Here is a 19745-nt window from a genome sequence, read left to right on the forward strand (position 1 = left end):
ATAGAGGATTTTGAAGATTGGGAAGGATGTAGCAAGATGGAGGGATTTAGAGAGAGGGCTCCAGAGAGTAGGGTTGACATGACTGAAGGTTCTGCCACTAATGATAGGTCAGAAGGAATGGGGGATACTCTGCAGACCAAGGCTGAAGAACTGAGAGGGGACGTAGGATGGAAGGAGGTTAGATAAGCAGGATGGAGCGAGACCATGAAGGGATTGGAAGATGAAGATTTTGAAGTTGAGATGGAAGTTGGCAAAGATAAGTGGGGAGGACTTTATCCGTGGCTGAGTTCTGGATGAGCTGAAGTATATGGAGAGTCAATCTCAGGAGGGGACTGGGAAAAATGAATCTGGCAACGATAAAAGTATGAATGAGGGTTTCAGCGCCAATGGGGCAGAAGCAACCGGTGAGGTGAAAATAGGCAGTGTTGGATATGAGGTTTGAGGTTAAGCTCAGGGTTGAGCAGGACTCTGGAGGTTAAGCACTGTCTGGTTGATCAGGAAGCTATGAAAAGGGATAGGATCAGTAGATAAGGCATGGAATTTCTGACCAAGCAGGATGCCTGCAGTCTTACCAATTTTGAGTTGCAAATAATCCAGACTCACCCGGTCAGGCAGCCGGACAACATAGCAACAGTTGTGAAATCAAGGGTAGCAGAGGAGAAGTGAAGCTGGGTAATGTCAGCATATGAGAGCTGAATTCATAATTACAATAATCCCACTGAGGGGCAATACAGAGATTAGGAATAGGAGAAAGCTATGGGCACCAGAGAAGCCATTACAGGAGAAATACTGACTGTGGTAGGAACAGAACCACATTATGGGAGTGGCACAGAGGTGGACCAGTGTTACCAGAGCAGGTTGAACGGCCGACTCCAGACAAGGAGGAGAGATAATGTACCACAGTCCCTGTCACATTGAGTGATAGTGACCAGCGCAATCCAGGTTGTGGGCCGGACTGACGGGATTTGAACAGGGGGTGGTGAGCAGAGTTGGGTGGTGACATGTTCTAGAACTTTTGAGATGGTGAGGACAAATGAGTGCAGGCCTTTTTTTGTAAAAAAAAGCAGAGTGTCCATTTGCTTGATTAAGTGATAATTACATATCTAAACCAACACTAACTGAACAGCCAAAAAACTTCTCGAAGTCTATTAGAAAGTCATTAAATTCCACAACCATCTTTCACTATTAAAAAAAACACAAAATACTAGTAGAGATTTTGAAAACATAGGAAAATGTGGTCACAATCACAGATGTATAAAATTAATTAAAAGAGAAATATATTGTGCAAATCCTTATACTAAAGGCTGCACATACCTTGAAGATCCTCGTACAATAATCAAATGATTTGGGATTACTGACATCATACACCAGGCAAACAACATCACAAGTTGTATCAGAGGCAGTAATAAATTCAGATTCGGATAAAACTTCATGTAGCTTGAAAGGAAAAAAATACAAATTTAGAATAATACTTTGTATTTAAAAAAATATTTAAAATATTTGTTAAAACAGCATGTAATTTAAAATCCCAAATTGGAAAATTTAAAAGGAGTAATATTCTTAATTTTATATCAGTGGTACAACTGCTAATATTGGGATGCTAGGGCACGCTACCAAATAAAAAGTTATGAAAATCAGTGGCTCTGCATTCTTACTGACAGGTAAGACTGATGCCATTTATTAGGCAATATCTGGTACCATGACAGATAGAATAGTAAGACTTTATTTGATATAACGCCAGGGTTCAACATTAGTGGTTGCCAGAAATACTTTTCAGGCACAAGGTTAGTGAACATGTAGTATTTCATCACTTTGGTGCATAGGAGTTATATAATTCACTGGTCAGGCCATACTTGGAGGAAGGCATATAATTTTAGTCATCATACTTCAGAAGCGATTTATGTGCATTGGGGAATCTGCAGAGAACAGCAAAATGATTAATCCAAAGTGTAAGAGGAGTGAACTATAAGATTAAAATAGTTTATGGTTTACAGTCTGAAGAGATGGTAGGGGAAAGAGGGCCTTCATGAAAAAGGAAACCAGAATATTTCAAGGTAAGTCAGGTTCGTAGGACCAGAAGACATCAACTCAAATTAGTGAAAAGTAAATTTAAAATACATAACAAGTAAAAAAAAATATTTACTGAAAAGATGATAAACATTTGGATACTCTACCGGGTAAGGTTTATAGAGTCAAAGAGTGGGACATAGGAAATACAGTTGGATGCTGGCCTGGATGAGCTTTGATGCTACAAGGGTGAGCTTGGATGGCTTTTTCTCCTTTCTTGACTTCACTTTCTTCATTGCTGCCTTCCAGCTACACACACCACTGCCTCTCGGTGGTGCTGCAATAACCAGCATATTGAACCCTGGGATTTTATTTGAAAAATCAAAAATAGACCATAGCTATACTTATTAACTCAGGCAGTAAAAGAGAGGCCTTTGGGTGAGTAAATCTACAAGTTGAATTCTTACTCAAAGCTGCTTTCCCACTCTCACAAATAGGAGTCAGGCTAGGAGTTTTGAACGAAACAGTTTCAAGGGATGAGTGCGTGTCGGGGGCGGGGATGGTAAAGATTTAAACTGGAAGTCCTCCCACCATGGAATGATTGCTTCTAAAGCATTTCAAAGCAGTAGACGTCAGAAATTCTTGGTGCTTAGTATTGGTCTGCAATCACAAAAGGTTTATGTGGGGCATTTGTGGGAGAGTTGGGCCAGGGAAGAAAGAAAGAGAGAGAGAGAGAGAGAGAGAGAGAGAGAAATTGTCAGAGGTACACAGAATATATGTATTTCCCAATCTGCATTTCAGAGCTGAGGTTAAAACATGTAGCTTCACAAATCTGCAAATTGGTTAGATGACAATCTAGGTTTAAAGGTTAAAAACAGCATCACAACTTAAAGTGTTAAAGCACAAAAATGTCGAGTTTAGTTTTGAAACAAAATATGCTTCATTGGAAAATTCTTGCATAAAACTCTTGCATAATGCCATCATATCATGACTGGTTTTACTTAAATGTCTTGTTTAAATTCCAATGGAGGAAAGTACCTTCCTTGTACTACAACATTGAAAAGAGAAATCCCATTTTAACCATATGCAAATATTTCCTCTGCTGAACTAGAACTTCCGTCACCAGAACAAAAGAAAGCAGAATTTTCTTTTTGCAAACAATGATTTACCTTAATGCAACATCAAAGGCACCCTTCAGTACAGAAACAGGTCATATCGGATTACCAATTCAAAGTTATTTGTAATAGAAATATGCTCAAACTGAAATATAAGTAACTTACAGTAAATGTTAATATGGATCATCTCATAGTAAAACTGATGTACACCTTCCCCCGCATCCACACCCCCCCCCACACCCCCATCTTCTCTCTTCTTCTCCAGGAACTCCTGCAGCAATGTCCTGTGGCTGAGATGATTGCTGAATCTTGCTGGAGCACAGTTTCATGGTCACCTGCTGTCTTATGGTAACTCACTCAAGTGACCATTCCTCATGTGTCAACTTAACAGTGAATATCGGCGGCCTATTTGGTCATGGAGAGGGGGAGTGCAATACAGCCAAGCCCAACCAGAACTTTACCAGAGGTCTAGCAAAAGTCACCGGAAAGCAATCAGCACAGAACAGCCTCTTCTCCTTAGAACAAGGGCAGTATCCTAACTCCTGTATCGGCTGAAGTCAGTTGACCTAGCACCACCATGGAAAACAGTGAACAATTTTTAAACTGGCTGATATGTATCCCTGAAAGCAAAGGATGCAATTTAAAGTTCTACTTTAAAGTAGACTTGTAAGGCTGAATCCATTTGAAACTTTGAACAAAGCTATTTGTAAAACTAAACAATGAAAAATAGACTTGTATTTATATAGGGACATGCCATGGGATCCTCATGATGTCCCAAAGGACTTCAAAAACTATCAACTTTTTGATGAGCACTTACCTTTCTTTTTATTAAACTCATTCTGGGGATGTGGACGTCAATGGTAAGGCCAGCATTTATTGCCCATCTCTAGTTGCCCTTGAGAAGGTGGTGGTGGGCCTTCTTCTGGAACCGCTGCAGGTCAGTGTGGTTAGGAAGGGAGTTCCAGGATTTTGACCTAGCAACAATGAAGGAATGGCCGATATATTTCCAAGTTGGGATGGTGTGTGACTTGGAGGCGGTGGTGTTCCCATGCACCCGTGGCCCTTGTCCTTCTTGGTGGTAGAGGTCGCAGGTTTGGGAGGTGCTGCTGTAGAAGCCTTGGTGAGCTGCTGCAGTGCATCCTGTAGATAGTACACGCTGTAATCACAGCGCGCCGGTGGTGGTGAAAGTGAATGTTTAAGCCAGTGAATGGGGTGCCGATCAAGCGGACTGCTTTGTCCTGGATAGTGTCGAGCTTCTTGAGTGTTGTTGGAGATGCACCCATCCAGGGAAGTGGAGAGTATTCCATCACACTCCTGACTTGTGCCTTGTGGGTGGTGGAAAGGCTTTGGGGAGTCAGGAGGTGAGCTACTCATTACAGAATACCCAGCCCCTGACCTGCTCTAGTAGCCACAGCATTTATGTGGCTGGTCCAGTTGAGTTTCTGGTCAATGGTGGGGGGACTCAGCAATGGCAATGTCATTGACTGTCAAGGGGATGTGGTTAGACTCTCTCTTGTTGGAGATAGTCATTACTTGGTACTTGTGTGGCATGAATGTTACCTGCGACTTATCAGCCCAACCCTGGATGATATCCAGGTCTTGCTGCAGGCGGGTATGGACTGCTTCATTATCTGAGGAATTGCAAATGCAGCTGAACACAATGCAAGAATCAGCGAACAGCCCTACTTGTGACCTTATGATGGAGAGAAGGTCATTGATAAAGCAGCTGAAGGTAGTTGAGCCTAGCATGCTGCCTGGAGGAACTCCTGCAGCAATGTCCTGTGGCTGAGATGATTGACCACTAACAACCACAAACATCCTCTTTTGTGCCACTTTGATGATAATTGGGTGTAGGCCGATAGGACGGATTAGATTTGTCTAGCTTTTCGTGGACAGGACATACCCTGGGCAATTTTCCACATTGTTGGGTAGATGCCAGTGTTCCAGCTGTACTGGAACAGCTTAGCTAAGAGCGTGGCTAGTTTCAGACCACAGGTCTTCAGCACTACAGCTGGGATATTGTTGGGGCCCATACAGTTTGCTGTGTCAAGCGCACTCAAGTAGTTTCTTGATGTCATGTGGGGTGAATCGAATTGGCTAAAAACTGGCATCTGTTACGTAGGCAAACGCGGCTGTCAATTTGTGAAAAAGTCCCACAAATAGCAAATGAGATGAATAATCAGTTAATCTCTTTTTCATGGTGTTGGTTAAGAGAAGAATGTTGCATAGGACAGCGGGAGACCTTCCTGCTCTTCTTGGAAAAGTGCCATGGGATCTTTTACATCTACCTAAACCATCATATCAGGCAGACAAAGGCCTTGCTTTATTGTTTCATCTGAAAGGTGCACTGAAACCTTCGCCCAGGCTAATTGCTCAAGTCCTGGAGTGGGGCTTGAAACCACAATCTTCCGATTCAGAGGTGAAAGTGCTACCACTGAACTGACACATCAACTTGCATTTATATAGCGCCTTTAACATTATAAAATATCCCAAGGCGCTTCACAGGTGCATTATCAAACAAAATTTGACACCAAGCCACATAAGGAGATATTAGGACAGGTCAAAGAGGTAGGTTTTAAGAAGCATCTTAAAGGAGTAGAGAGGCAGAGAGGTTTGGGGAGGAAATTCCAGAGCTTAGGGCCTAGGCAACTGAAGGCACGGCCACCAATGGTGGAGCAATTAAAATCGGGAATGTGCAAGAGGCAAGAATTGGAGGAGCGCAGAGATCTCAGAGGGTTGTAGGGCTGGATGGGATTACAGAGATAGGGAGGGGTGAGGCCATGGAGGGATTTGAACACAAGGATGAGAATGTTAAAAATCGAGGCATTCCCGGACTAGAAGCCAATGTAGGTCAGCGAGCACAGGGGTGATGGGTGAACGGGACTTGGTGCGAGTTAGGATACGGGCAGCAGAGTTTTGGATGAGCTCAAGTTTACAGAGGGTGGAAGATGACAAATTCAGCGGTTGGGGTCAGCACTTTCTGCTGCAGCATCCGTTCAGAATAATACTCCAAAGATAATGTTGTGGAGATTATAAAATGCAGTGGAAACTATCCTCAAAAACATAAACCCAAAAGCTGATGAGATTTTCATCTTAGGCAGTTGCCTGGCCAGAGGGTAAATACTTCTACAATGAAGTCACCTGCCGACAGTAGGGGAAATTTCTGCCTTCGGTCACAAATACTAAGACAGACCTTACTCAGTCAGTTCAAACTTGCTCTAAACAATAGAAACTCAATTATAGTCTAGTCCTTTTACAGGGACATTTGGCCAAAAAGGTAAGTGAACATTAGTACTATGACATCATTCCCCTTTTGAAAGGTTTACATTAGGTCCCTGTATAAATGCAAGTATAACAACCAGCATTACAATACTTGCAAAAAAAATTCTGAAAAATGAATGCAACCATTTTGAAACTGATGAGAAAAATTCATAATTTAATAGATTTAATAGTCTCTTAAAATGTTTCCTGCTAAAAATGAGAGGGGCAGGGGGGATTAAGGACAATAACATAGGACATGGAGTTATATTATACGGTTCAAATGTGGATCACAGAAGGTAAAAGGTGTAAATGTGCTGCGCATTTCCATTATGTCTATATAAATACCTACCAGTAAATATTTTTCTTGCCCATACACATAAGTTGTGTTCAGGGCATAAAGTGATTTGTGTTCCTCTTTTATTTGTCTTTGTTTCTGTGGGGGAAATAAAACAGTAACTCACAGCATGATGACATTTACAACCTCTAAAAAGGGACACAAAAACAGTTATGAAACAAGTCAGTTAAACATTGGAGTGCAGGCAAGCACATATGAAAATTAGACAACTCAGCCAATCAAGCAGATAGTGTTTCTCTTTAGCGTGGATTCTGTGCAATTTAATCTCCTGAGCTAAGTGAAAAACTCAAAGAAAATTTCAGGAAGACAAAGCATTGAAATCTTTCCCTGCTCTATGGCAATCTAGGGCAACCCCAGAATATCAAACAAACATTACAATCTACGTAATTCAACTTTGACTAGTTGCATTCCAGTCATTTCCTTGGTCCCAGACATTATAGGAACTATATTTTGTATCTGATTAGCCACAGATGAACAGATTTATCCTTATGCCCTTCAAAGCTTTAATCCTGTTTTTAAATTAATGTTTAACTTCATCAAAAAAAATCAATAGAATATTAACGTTTGCTGGGAGTCTATTCCAAAATATTTAATAGCTAGTAGAAGAAATCTTCTCAACTTTTGTCTCATTTGAGGCTCGTTAATGATGTATTTATGCTATTTACTTCTTCTATTTACTACTTGGTTAGATAACCTTCTTACATCATCCACACCCTTTCACGCTTTAAAGACCTGAATAATGATGCCCCCTTTCCTGTACCCCCAAATCTTTTCTCCAAAAACAAAGTTTAGTTCTGTAAATCTCTCTTCATAAATCGAATCTCAAGTTTCAGATGGTATAGTGGCTAAAACATTGTCCTTTCAAACTCTGGGACCCGGTGTTAAATCTGTGGGATTAAAGAACACTTCCAACAAAAGACAACCAAATGCAAAGAATGTTGGCAATCTAAACCAGAGACCGAGAATGTCCAATCCATATAAAAATTGTCCCGAGCTCTACACTAAATTGGTCTCCGATCAACTAAATGGCTGATGAGGGAAGTGGAAATGTCGCACTGGTGATACTGAGATGCTTTTCTGAAGTTAGGGTTGGGGCAGGGTACAGGAAACTGTACGTAACTCATGCTATAATCGACCATCAGGACAAAATCTCCCCCCTCCCACCCCCCAGAAAAGTGGTTTACATTTTTGTCATCCCAGAATATACTAACTACCATTAAAATCATCGAAGAGGAGATTCAATCTGCATTTAACATGCTACCAGGAGACGCACGAGCACAGCGTACGTTAATGAAAGTGTAAAATGTAGATCTGATGTGAAAAACACCTATACTTGGACTCGCTCCCCCATTCAGAGTACAGGCACTTACAGTTACCCTTCTCAACACACCATCAAAATGTTAGAAATGGTCAATTCTTTTCTCAATATAGAATAGTACAGAATTCTTCAAACTTGTAGAAATTCAACACTATTCGTGTACCACTAAACTATTGACCAGTAAAATGACCCATGGTACAAGTAAGTACATTACCCTGCTGCAGCAAAGCGCAAATAATTTTAGGTGAACATTTAATTTCCATTTAGTAGTTTTATAGTATTCTCTGCAATAACCGATAAAAAAGATAGTACTTTATTTCAATTTGATATAACACACAGGAAATTAGACGATTGTTCAATAAACACGAGTTCCAGGACCTGCATGCATTAAAATACAAAACAGTAAGAGCAATGCAGCATTTCAAAAAATCTGAGGTACTTACCATTAAGTTTCGGCCCAGAAAACCTTGCAGAATTCCAGTCTTGCCAGAGTTTTTCATGCCAATAATATTGCACTGAAACACATTTCTTTGTGTTTGCTTTTTCTGCAGATCTAGTTTTTTATCTCTCGTTACTAAAGGAACATAAAGCATGGTTTATGAATCGTTTATTGGACACACAAGGTAAATGCAATTCTAGTTTATTTTCCACTGAAGCTAAACTTTTATTGTAATATATCATTGTATGGTACAGCACAGAATGAGGCCATTCGGCCCATTGTGCCTGTGCCGGTTCTTTGAAAGAGCTATCCAATTAGTCCCATTCCCCTGCTTTTTCCCCATAGCCCTGCAAATTTTTTACCTTCAAGTGTTTATCCAATTCCCTTTTGAAAGTTACTAGTGAATCTGTTTCCACCGCCCTTTCAGGCAGTGCATTCCAGATCATAACAACTCGCTGTGTAAAAAAATGTTTCCTCATCTCGCCTCTGGCTCTTTTGCCAATCACCTTAAATCCGTGTTACCGACCCTTCTGCCACTGGAAACAGTTTCTCTTTATTTACTCTATCAAAATCGTTCATGATTTTGAACACCTCTATCAAATCTCCTCTTAACCTTCTCTGCTCTAAGGAGAATAAAATGTTGTGTTATGTTTTCAATTCAATACATTTCTAACGGTGGCTTTCAAAAAAAATGTTTTTCCCTATATCGATTTCCTACCCAAAACCACTTCCCTAAAAGCCATTACCTCATTGCTAGCCTATAGTTTCATGGGCACCAGTTGTCCTAAGGTACTTTAGCCAGGTGGCCATTAACAATAAACATGCCTCGACAATGCATGTCGGTAGGCTATACAACTGCAGAGGCATCATAGCGGAACCTGGTGTTAATTGTACGATTTGTATCAATTGGGGTTAATTGTATTCAGGTGGTGGGTATCAATTGAGGACTCCCTCGGATCCTTTTTATAGGCGAGCTTAGCTAGGGTATGGGGTGTGCAAGCAGAAACTCTGTGAATAAAGGCTTGGAAGCAACTATATACCAGGCTCGAGTATTCTTTCCTTCACCACACAGCTACCCAGTTTTAGCATCCGGTCCACATATGTGCACTCCCAGCATGTAGGAATGGAAACGTCACCAGTGATTTTCTACTGTCTATCGCAGAGGCACCGAAGCCCACTGCAGAATCCTGCCATCCAGCTCAGATCAGCTAACTCAGCAGAGTCTGGAGATTGAACTTAGGACCATCTTGGTCTGTATGACACACCTACTAACTTGATAAATCCACTGGGGAAGCAAAGTGATTTTTAAAATAGTTTGCCAGGTCTGTTTTGAATCAATTATTCAAATACAAATGTACACAGTAAACACCTTCACAATCACTCCCTGATCTGCAATATGCCATTATCTAGTGAGTTTCTGATTTCAGCTGAACTCATGAGATGTTCATGAGTGGGATAGGTCTGTCAATCTTTTTCCCTCTCCCCATTATGGACTGCTCCAATAATGTTGGGACTTTGGTGCTCAGCTGAGAGGAGCAATCTATTTTTAAAAACGTGACCCTTTGATGCCAGGGTCTTTAATAAATTACATGCCAAGAATTTCAGATCGAATGCATGGTGTCTCCCCAGAAAAAGTTAATAAAAATCCACTGCTTACTTGTGACAGCTGCTGCCTGAGACTCCTGTTCCGTTAGAATAGAGTATCCTAGGTAACCTAAATATTCTAAACACCGCTGAACATCAAGGTACGTGGTCAGCCTGATTCAAAACACAAATATTCAGCTGTTCAGAAAGTTACTAAACAAACATTCTAAATAAAAAGCAGATAAATAGAAAATATTGTTTGATAATCACAAAGGAAAATTACTCACGTCCACTGACAAACATAACCTTGATAAGTGACCCATCCCTTGTCATTGGTACAAACGGTGTTATTGACATCAGGACCCCAAGGCATGTAGGGAAACACTTTGAATAGGTCTTTTAGTTCATCAGGTGACAATGCACAATCCCGGTCCTGAAAAACAACCCCGAAAAATTAAGATAAACAACTTGCATTTATATAGTGCCTTCAGCGTAATAAAATGTCCCAAGGCGCTTCACAGGAGCGTAATCAGACAAAAATCGACACCGAGCCAAAGGGGAAATTAGAAAGGATGACTAAAAGCTTGGTCAAAGAGGTAGATTTTAAAAAGGATCTTAAAGGAAGACAGAGAGGTGGAGAACTTAAGGGAGGGAATTCTAGAGCTTAGGGCCTAAACAGCTGAAGGCACAACCTTCAACGGTGGGGCAAAGGGAGTGGGGAATGGTGTAAAAGGCCAGAGATGGAGCAATGCAGATATTTCAGAGGTTTGCAGTGCTAGAGGAGGTTACAGAGAAGGGAGGGACAAGGCCATGAAGTGATTTGAACAGAGGATGAGAATTTTAAAATGGAGGCATTGGTGGATTGGGAGCTAATGTAAGTCATCGAGGGGTGATGGGTGAAAGGGACTTGGTGCGGTTTATGATATAGGCAACAGAGTTTTGGATGAGCTCAAGATTATGCAGGGTGGAGGATAGGAGGCCGGCCCAAAGAGCAATGGAACTGCCGAGTTTGGAGGTGACAATAGTATGGATGAGGGTTTCAGCAGCGGATGGGCTGAGGCAGGGATGGAGACTTGCGATGTTATGGAAGTGGAAGTAGGCGGTCTTTGTCATGAGAGGATATGGGTTTGGAAGCTCAGCTCAGGGTTAATAGGACCCCGAGGTGCAAACAGTCCGCTTCAAGTTGAGACAGTGGCCAGGGAGGAGGATGGAATCAATGGCGGGAGAACGGATTTTGTGTCAAGGGGGGGGGGGCCCAAAGACAATGGTGCGATGTTCCCGATGTTTAACTGAAGGAAACTGCAACCAATCCAAGATTGGATGTCGGACAAGCAGGCTAATACAGAGATAGTGGAAAACTTCGAGAGAGGTGGTGGAGAGGTAGAACTGGGTGTCATCTGTGTACGTGTGGAATCGTAAGCTGTATCTCTTTGGATTGTAGCCAAGGAGCAGCAAATGGATGATGAAGGGGAGAGGGCCATGGATAGCCACAGGGGTTTCCAGAGGTAACAAAGAGAGGTGGGAAGTGAAGCCATTGCAGGAGATGCTCTGGGGTTACGACTGGATATGTAAGAGCGCAACCAGGCGAGGGCAGTCCCACTCAGCTGGGCAACGGAGGAGAGGCGTTGGAGGATGACGGTGTGGTCAACCTTGTCAAAGGCTTCAGAGGGGTCGAGAAAGACAAGGTGAGATAATTTACCACGGTCACAGTTGCACAGGATGTCATTGTGCTTTTGATTAGGGTCGTTTCAGTGCTGTGGCAGAGGCGGAAACGCGTCTGGAGAGGTTCAAGTAATGGAGTTGTGAGAAAGGTGGGCACGGATTTAGAAGGCGACGACACTTTCAAGAATTTTGGAGATGAAAGGGAGGTTGGAGGTGGGGCAGTAGTCTGCAAGACAGAGTCGTCGGGTTTTTGGGGTGATCATAAGAGATAGGAGCAGGAGTAGGCCATTCGGCCCCTCGAGCTGTCTCCGCCATTTAATGAGATCATGGCTGATCTGATTTTTACCTCAACTCCACTTTCCTCATATCCTTTGAGTCCCTTGCTGATCAAAAATTTGTCCAACTCAGCCTTGAATGTATTCAATGACTCAGTCTCCACAGCTGGTGGGGGTGGGGGAAAGGAGTGACGATTTCAGTTTTGAGAGGGGGAAAGTATCTGAGAAGAGGGAACCATTTACAATATCAGCCAGGATAGGGGCCAGGAAGGGAAGTTGCGTGGTCAGCTGTTTAGTGGGAATAGGGTCGATGGAGGTTGGTCTCATGGACATGAGTTGTGCACTAGATGCCTTCAAGTGGACATGAGTGAGTGAAGATGGGGCTATACCAGGGCGGGAGAGAGTAAGGGCTTTACTGGGGACCAGGGCATCGAAGGCAGAGGTGAGGGAGTGATTGACTAGACCAAAAGCTGCAGAAGTGAAAAGAAAATGAAATCAGCAAAACACACACTACTATATCAATTGTCATGTGTTTGCAGGCTCAGCTCACCAAATCATGTTTGTCAAAGATGCTTTGTAGGAAAAGGTATGCATGGTGATTCAGTTCGGTTGTGCAGTCTGGAGGAACTTTTAGTCTGTGAAAAGGAGGAAAAACAAATTCAGTCTGCCGATCACAAAGTTATACCACGTACCAGGCTAATTATCTTATAACTCTCTTTCAGAACTGCAAAGTGAATCCAATATTCTATTCCTGTGAATCATGTGACATTGAGCAATGTGATTAAATACCCTCACTCTTCAGCACTATTCTTAAAAGTCAAGCTTCCAACTTAAAAATACTTTAATAGATGCTCCAGCCATAGATGAGAGAGTAGTAAGATTGTACTTAATTTCAAGGATCAGAAAGCACCCATAAATCAATCCAGCTTCTCTCCTTTAGTTTCTGTCTCAGGTCATTGATTAAATAACTGCTTTATTACTTACTCCCAAGCATCCAAAGTCCTATTGGCCCCTTTTCATTCCAGATTGGGAAAAAATACAGCTTTTCCTTACTCTCTGTCTCCCCAGGATATCAGTTTGGAAAGCATGGGGGTAAATCTTTCCATGCTATAGCACCTTGCGATGGTGCCCAGACTGGATCCAAGATTACACTGTTTATCACTTATCCTCCACTCCACCCCCAAAATTGGCTCTGGTTGAAACCAGCAAAATGTCATACCACAATTTCAAGTATTGTATTTCAAAGCGTCCAGCTGAAACTGAATGGCACCCAACAACCAATTTCAGTTTTCAATGGTGGGGGGGGGGCAGTGAACAAGTGGGGAATACAGGCACATTGATTGAATAAGTAAAGGACCATAGCTAACCTGGTTGCCCTCAGTTGCAGCCCATTGTATTCCTGTGCACCCATTACTGCCATCAGATTATATATTGTGAATGTTAACCAAAACAACTTTTTGGATAGTCGATATTTTGGTTATCTATAGAAATAAATTAAACCATTAAATTTACAGAGATAGAAACATACAATAAGGCGTAACTTCTATTTTAGATTGTAGCTATTCAAAAGACCTGCAATCAAATGCCTGACATGACAAATGCAGAACAGACATCTGTACTTAAAACAAAATGCGTGAACAGTGAGTGCTATTATTAGGGGAACTGGCTTTGAGAAGTTAGCTTCCTCATGCTCTCGACAATTCTTAGCCAATTGATCATCATGGTGAGTTAGTCATCAGTTCTTCATGTTTAAACAAAATAGCAGTAAGTAAAAAGATACAAATGTTATATGGCTAGCGGGATGGGGGGAGGGAAGAAGTGTTTAGTAATGATGGTCCGGCCATCATGGTGTGGGGCAGGGTTGATGGACCAGCTGGTCTTTTCCTGCCCATCAATTTTGCATGTTAGACTTACAAGTTCAATTTTTAAAGAACAGGAGTACCAAATATGTTGGATTCACGTCGAGAAACTCCAGCCATTTACTCTAATTACTGGAACTACTGCTTTGCAAATTCTATATGGGTAAGAGGATGCAGCACTTGAAATTTCATCTCAAACCAATCTTAGAAAAACTGAGAACACAAATTTCAGACATGGTCTAAATTTTGGACATCTACTTAACATATGATCCATTAGGGTTTTCAAACAAACATGCTTTTTGGGGGCTGAGTGCAACTGGTACTTTTCACTGAAGTCTGAACAACTTAAAAGGAGATAGTTAAATATAAACTTTAAAGAAATATATTTTGCTCTGCACAAAATAACTGCAGTCACTGCAATTCAAAGTAATTCATTGTAGGTAAAGTGCTTTGAGATGTTTGAAAGACAGATAAGGTGCCATTTAAATGCAAGTTTTAAAAACAATTGTGACAAAATACATACATTTATACCCAAATTCTTCAGTGTTCATATGAACATATTTTAAAGGAAACTTTTGAATTAAACTTAGGTTATTTTTCTTTCTTGAAGGTTACAACATAAAGCAGTTATTACTGTACACCCAGAAACTGAAGGAAAGAGGGACAGTTCACTTTGAGTGATTTTAGAAGAATAACTCCCTTGCTGTTTGGTGCAAGATGGTGAACAAAGCTAACAACCTTTGTTTGCTTCACAACCCTCTGCATTATTTAACACTAGATTTTTATGTTACTTTACAGCACTCTGCTCTTCCCAGAAAGATTCTTGCACAGATATGCAGTATTTAAAAATCACCATTCTGAAGTGCCACAGAGGAATACTTATGTCCATTACATACATCGGGAACAGATATTCATGTGTGAGTTCCAGGTCATCGTCATATCCAAACCGACGCAAAACTGTCCACGTAGTTTCATGTCTCCCTCTTTGTATAAATAGTGTATGTAAAAATAAAAAACCTGCAACACAGAGCGAAACAATCAACACATCTGATAGAAATTAGCCCCCTTTCGAGTCCCTAAAACAATCTATTTACAGCAAATGGGTCTGGAAACAGAAACCTCCATCAATTCAGATGCTTCAACAAAGACTGCACCAATATGGAGCATTAGAACAATTCCATCCGGTAAGTGAGAAGGTTATAAGTTCTAGTGCCACTGCAGGGTGTGTGCGCATAATCTAGGCCAACACTTCAGTGCAGTACTGACAGAGTGCTGCATTGTCGAAGGTGCCATCCTTTGGATGTGACGTTAAACTGAGACCTGTCTGAATGCTCTGGGATACTGCAGCAACTCGCCAACGCTTCTTCGACAGCACCTCCCAAACCAGTGACCTCTACCACCTAGAAGGACAAGAGCAGCAGGTACATGGGAACAACACCACCTGCACGTTCCCCTCCAAGTCACACACCATCCCGACTTGGAAATATATCGCCGTTCCTTCATTGTCGCTGGGTCAAAATCCTGGAACTCCCTTCCTAACAGCACTGTGGGAGCACTTTCGCCACACGGACTGCAGCGGTTCAAAAAGACGGCTCACCACCACCATCTCAAGGGCAATTAGGGATGGGCAATAAATGCTGGCCTTGCCAGTGACGCCCACATCCCATGAACGAATAAAAAAAGTCAACGGCACAATTTGAAGCATGGGGTTCTCATGGTGTCGTGGCCAATGTCCCTCTCAAGCAACAGGGGTAATGGGGAGAGAGCGGGAATATGGTATTGAGATAGAGGATCAGCCATGGTCATACTGAATGGCGGAGCAGGCTCAAAGGGCCGAGTGGCCTACTCCTGCTCCTATTTTCTATGTTTCTATCACCAAAAACAGATTAACTGGCTTTTTGTCTTATTCCTATTTTTGTTTTTTTGTTGCATGCAAAATGGCCGCTGCATTTGCCTACATAACAGTCACTGCACTTCATAGCAATTCATTCTTTGAGAGACATAAATAAATAATAGCTATGACACTTTTCCTCTAGACTAAAAATGGCCGTTAGTTTTGTTACCCCCCACCCCCCTGCTCCACCCAAGACAGTCTGTTAGAAATACAACAGAACCCCAGTTCTGAAACCCATACCTGGACACCACGTTGATGGTATCAAGAGCACTTAAACCCAACACGCAGCGTAAAATATGCACCACGCTTAGTTTTCATGTCTGGGCTGTGCTATCATGAACAAGGCACTGATTGTGGACCAGGCACTAAACACAGAGGGTGATAGAAAACATCACATATGCTGAAGCCAGGGAGCAGGTCACTCTGCTATCCTGGCAGCTGCATGTAATGCTGGCTCAGGAAAAATAGGGGGGAGGAAGAGAAAACAGAGGGTATTATACCCAGTAAAATGTAAAGTTGGCAAATGAAAGAATTGTAGTGTCAGTCAAGATAGAATTCTAATAGTAAAGTTAATATATGCATTTAGTGGAGACAACAATCTATTAATACACGTGAACACACTCCCCTCTTGTGGCAAGTCAGGCAGCAGTCTACACGCTGAAGCACTCCCTCTTGTGGATATGCTGGTGAATGCCCACATTAACAGTGTTAAAACTGATAAAATTTCTGAAAAGCTTGAATGGAAGAGATGGTTGTGATTACTTTTCTGGATAATGTGATAAAGTTGGAGCGAAAGACAAGTCGCTGTCAGTCATTCAAATCTCAAGAGTATGTTACAGCCTCAAACACATTTGCAACTTTTTTTTTAAATTAAAAGAGTATAAGCTTTTTCATACTTTCCTGTTTGTTAAAACTCGGAGCTCATACCTTTCATTAGAAGAACAGCCGTTCAACATTACAGTGGGCCAGTTTTGGCATACAGCTATATACCATGGAAGGCATAGTGTCGTACAAGGCGATGCTAGACTTGCGTTATACCCGCCAGCTTTCTGAGGAGCATTACACTCACTGGGGGGGGGTTGGGGACGATAATTTTACAAAAACCACTAAACATTTTACTAATGTATCAGCTTACCTTTCAACGTCAACCCATTATCAGCGACACCATCACTCATGTTCTTCCGTACTACATTCTTCACATCCTCCAGAGCTTGAGGTGCCAATGGGGTGTTAAAACAGGTTCTCTAAATGAAACACATTAACAAAAGGTCACAAAGTACTCTCAACTAAGACATAGTTTAGATGCGGTCTCTCATGGCATCTGCATCTAATTTACACACTAGAGTAAGTCCATTAACCAGGATAGTTGGGAGATGATTAACAGCAGTGAGTTGGAAGGGCACTTTCATATTGTCGTATGAGATCCAGGGGATTGGCACTCAAATGAAGACTCATTACCTCCATCTGCTACTCTCCCATTTATCTTCCTTTCTACCTACTGTTGCTTCAATTAAGGCCCGCCAGTGACCAGAAACCAGCAATTCTCAGAGCTAAAGGGGAAAGTTGCAAACGGAGGTCTGGTGCAGCTCAGGAGATTTACTATAAATTAGGTCTGTGACGCTGTCAAGGCTCTGGATTTTGGATCCTTTAATACATTAAAGAATGATGGCAGGAATATTGCATGTTTGTCACTGATGGCACTCCAACACAAAGTGCCTTCAATATGCTTTTATAGAGCTTCATGCTAAAGACACTGAGCTGCATAAAATTAAAATTCGAAGTGCTGGGCTCTTCCAACGGTTCAGTAATGTGGTCATGAGACATACATATTCCTCCTACTACATTCTTCAATCCATGATCTATGCTTAGTTAGCCGATCTCAGCCAGCCTGGGATTGAAAAGTGATACAAAATACTTGTTTGCAGGTTGTCACCTGATCATTACTTTAAAAGTGTAAAATATGGAAACAACCAGCAAGTGTAACACTGTCTCCTCTGACAAGATTGGGAACTACACGATAATCGCAGTGCATGCAGTTCCCTATGAGGAACTCTTTTCTGATATTAAAAGGCCTTTAAAAAAGGTCTTCAATTCTTGTAAACCCCCACTTGTCATGCTTAACTGGTAAATTGTATACATGAGGGCTCAGTTACATGTAGCTGGCCATTCTAACTAGAAACAGTTCTAAATACTAGAAAGCACTGTTATTTTGATATGTGCGTGCGCTATGTTTCTACCTGGAAAAAGTTGAGTTCTGCATCGTTGAGAATCCCATCATTATCCTGGTCTGATACCTTAAAAATGCGAGTTAGGGCTTTGACACAGGCAGGTTTCATCTGTACGTATACAAGCAAGTTAATCAAGTTAGGTACTGCAGGTTACAGGCTTTCCCACTTAACCTCTTGGATTCAAAAATAAAGCAAAAATGTACAAAAATTCTTTGCACAATCATTCAAGATTCAGGCTTTAATATTGGAAAGCAGACCCAGTGGCACATTGTGTCAGGGCACTAGCAGACCTTGCCAAAGTTCCAGGCTCCAGGTTCATGCCCACAACCCCCCAGTCTCTACAGGGCCAGAAAGAGAAAGTTAAGATCAGGTCAAAAGAGCCTGGGAGAAACCTTTAGAAAGACTTGCATTTATATAGCGCCTTTCACGAACTCAAAATATCCAAAAGCACTTTTTGCACCAATACTTTTGAAGTGTAGTCACTGTTGTATTTTAGCTGCTTTTGTGCACCTATTAAGCAGTTTGCTCAAGAGTGGCACTTACACACATTGGAGAACAGGTTACCTGGCCACCATTGTCCAGGGAATGATGCTTGCTCAAGGCAATGCAAATGGAGGCAATTTATGTGGAAGGGTTAAGATACGAGCACATTGGAAGGGCATAGATATTCTTCTACTCAGGGCCGTCTTTACCTCTTTCTCTTCTGGGCAGTACAGTGGGCAAGTGGGGTGCAGAACAGCTTTCTGTGCATAGTAAAACAGCTCAGAGATATTCTTCAGGTTTTTTGCTGAACACTGGAAGATGAAAGAAAAAAAACCTCTTTAACCCATATATTTTGAAGAGTTTATATAATTCAATAGTTACAGCAGCTATTGGCTTAACAATTAGAACATTTTTACAAAGAAATCTTAATGAGGTCGACAAAGCTGGTTACTGTTTTTTGCGAGGAAATCTCAATAGTATTTCAGATGCAATCGGCAACAGAAAATACAATGTTTAAAATAAACTGGAATACTTCTTTTAAGTTATTCTGCTAATGCTGCCAGACTGCTTACTTATGGTTAACAAATTAGAATTGTTACTCAAAGTACATGTAGAGGTTTTGTAAAGTTAAAATGACAATGATAACAAGCTGGCCCAGGGTGACTTGAGTGTAAAGCATGAATGATTAGTTATTTTAAAATTCACTGTTTGGGATGTGGGCGTTGTTGTCGAGACCAGCATTTACTGCCCATCCCTAGTTGCCCTTGAGAAGATGATGGTGGGCCGCCTTCTTGAACCACTGCAGTCTGTATGGTGAAGACAGATAATGATATGACATTCATATCAGTACGGCCTCATAACCAACAAGTGAAATGGTCACAAGTACCTCAGTGGATAAACAAAAGCATGAAAAGCTTCCAGTTTTTGTACAACGGTCTGGAGACTGTGGGGATTTTCGGTAAATTCAGCGATGTAGGTTGTGGGGGAGAAGCCACATTCTCTCTTAGCTGAAGTACTACCCTCAATACTAACAGATATGAACACCTCACCCCAAAATACACAAGTGACTAATAGTTTGAATTTTTAGTTCTAACGCTGATTTTTAACCAAAAAAAAACATTTAATGCAGCTGTTGAAATTTAATGGTTATTCTATGGAGTAAAAGACAAGCTTACTGGTCTAAATCTGCACAGCAGGCAGAGAACATGAAATTACCATGAAAGAGACATTGAAACAAAAATTTATCCAATAGGTTCTGACATTAC

The 19745-nt window shown here is 41.5% G+C and overlaps 1 protein-coding gene across 4 annotated transcripts in view; it reads right to left on the reverse strand.

Moving 5' to 3' along the window:
* LOC137341027 (mitochondrial Rho GTPase 1) overlaps positions 1-19745 on the reverse strand; it is a 60134-nt gene that overhangs the window by 18150 nt on the left and 22239 nt on the right. For all 4 annotated transcript variants that reach the window (XM_068003868.1, XM_068003867.1, XM_068003869.1 and 1 more), the window contains 10 exons: positions 18690-18791; positions 18007-18105; positions 16905-17013; positions 14772-14892; positions 12567-12651; positions 10367-10512; positions 10153-10253; positions 8500-8630; positions 6733-6816; positions 1315-1437 (listed from right to left, as the gene is read on the reverse strand). In XM_068003868.1, the coding sequence (XP_067859969.1) occupies positions 1315-1437; positions 6733-6816; positions 8500-8630; positions 10153-10253; positions 10367-10512; positions 12567-12651; positions 14772-14892; positions 16905-17013; positions 18007-18105; positions 18690-18791 (1101 nt within the window). The remainder of the gene's footprint in view (positions 1-1314; positions 1438-6732; positions 6817-8499; positions 8631-10152; positions 10254-10366; positions 10513-12566; positions 12652-14771; positions 14893-16904; positions 17014-18006; positions 18106-18689; positions 18792-19745) is intronic.

The sequence above is a fragment of the Heptranchias perlo genome, chromosome 23, assembly GCF_035084215.1.
Source record: "Heptranchias perlo isolate sHepPer1 chromosome 23, sHepPer1.hap1, whole genome shotgun sequence".
In the NCBI taxonomy this organism is placed as follows: Eukaryota; Metazoa; Chordata; class Chondrichthyes; order Hexanchiformes; family Hexanchidae; genus Heptranchias; species Heptranchias perlo.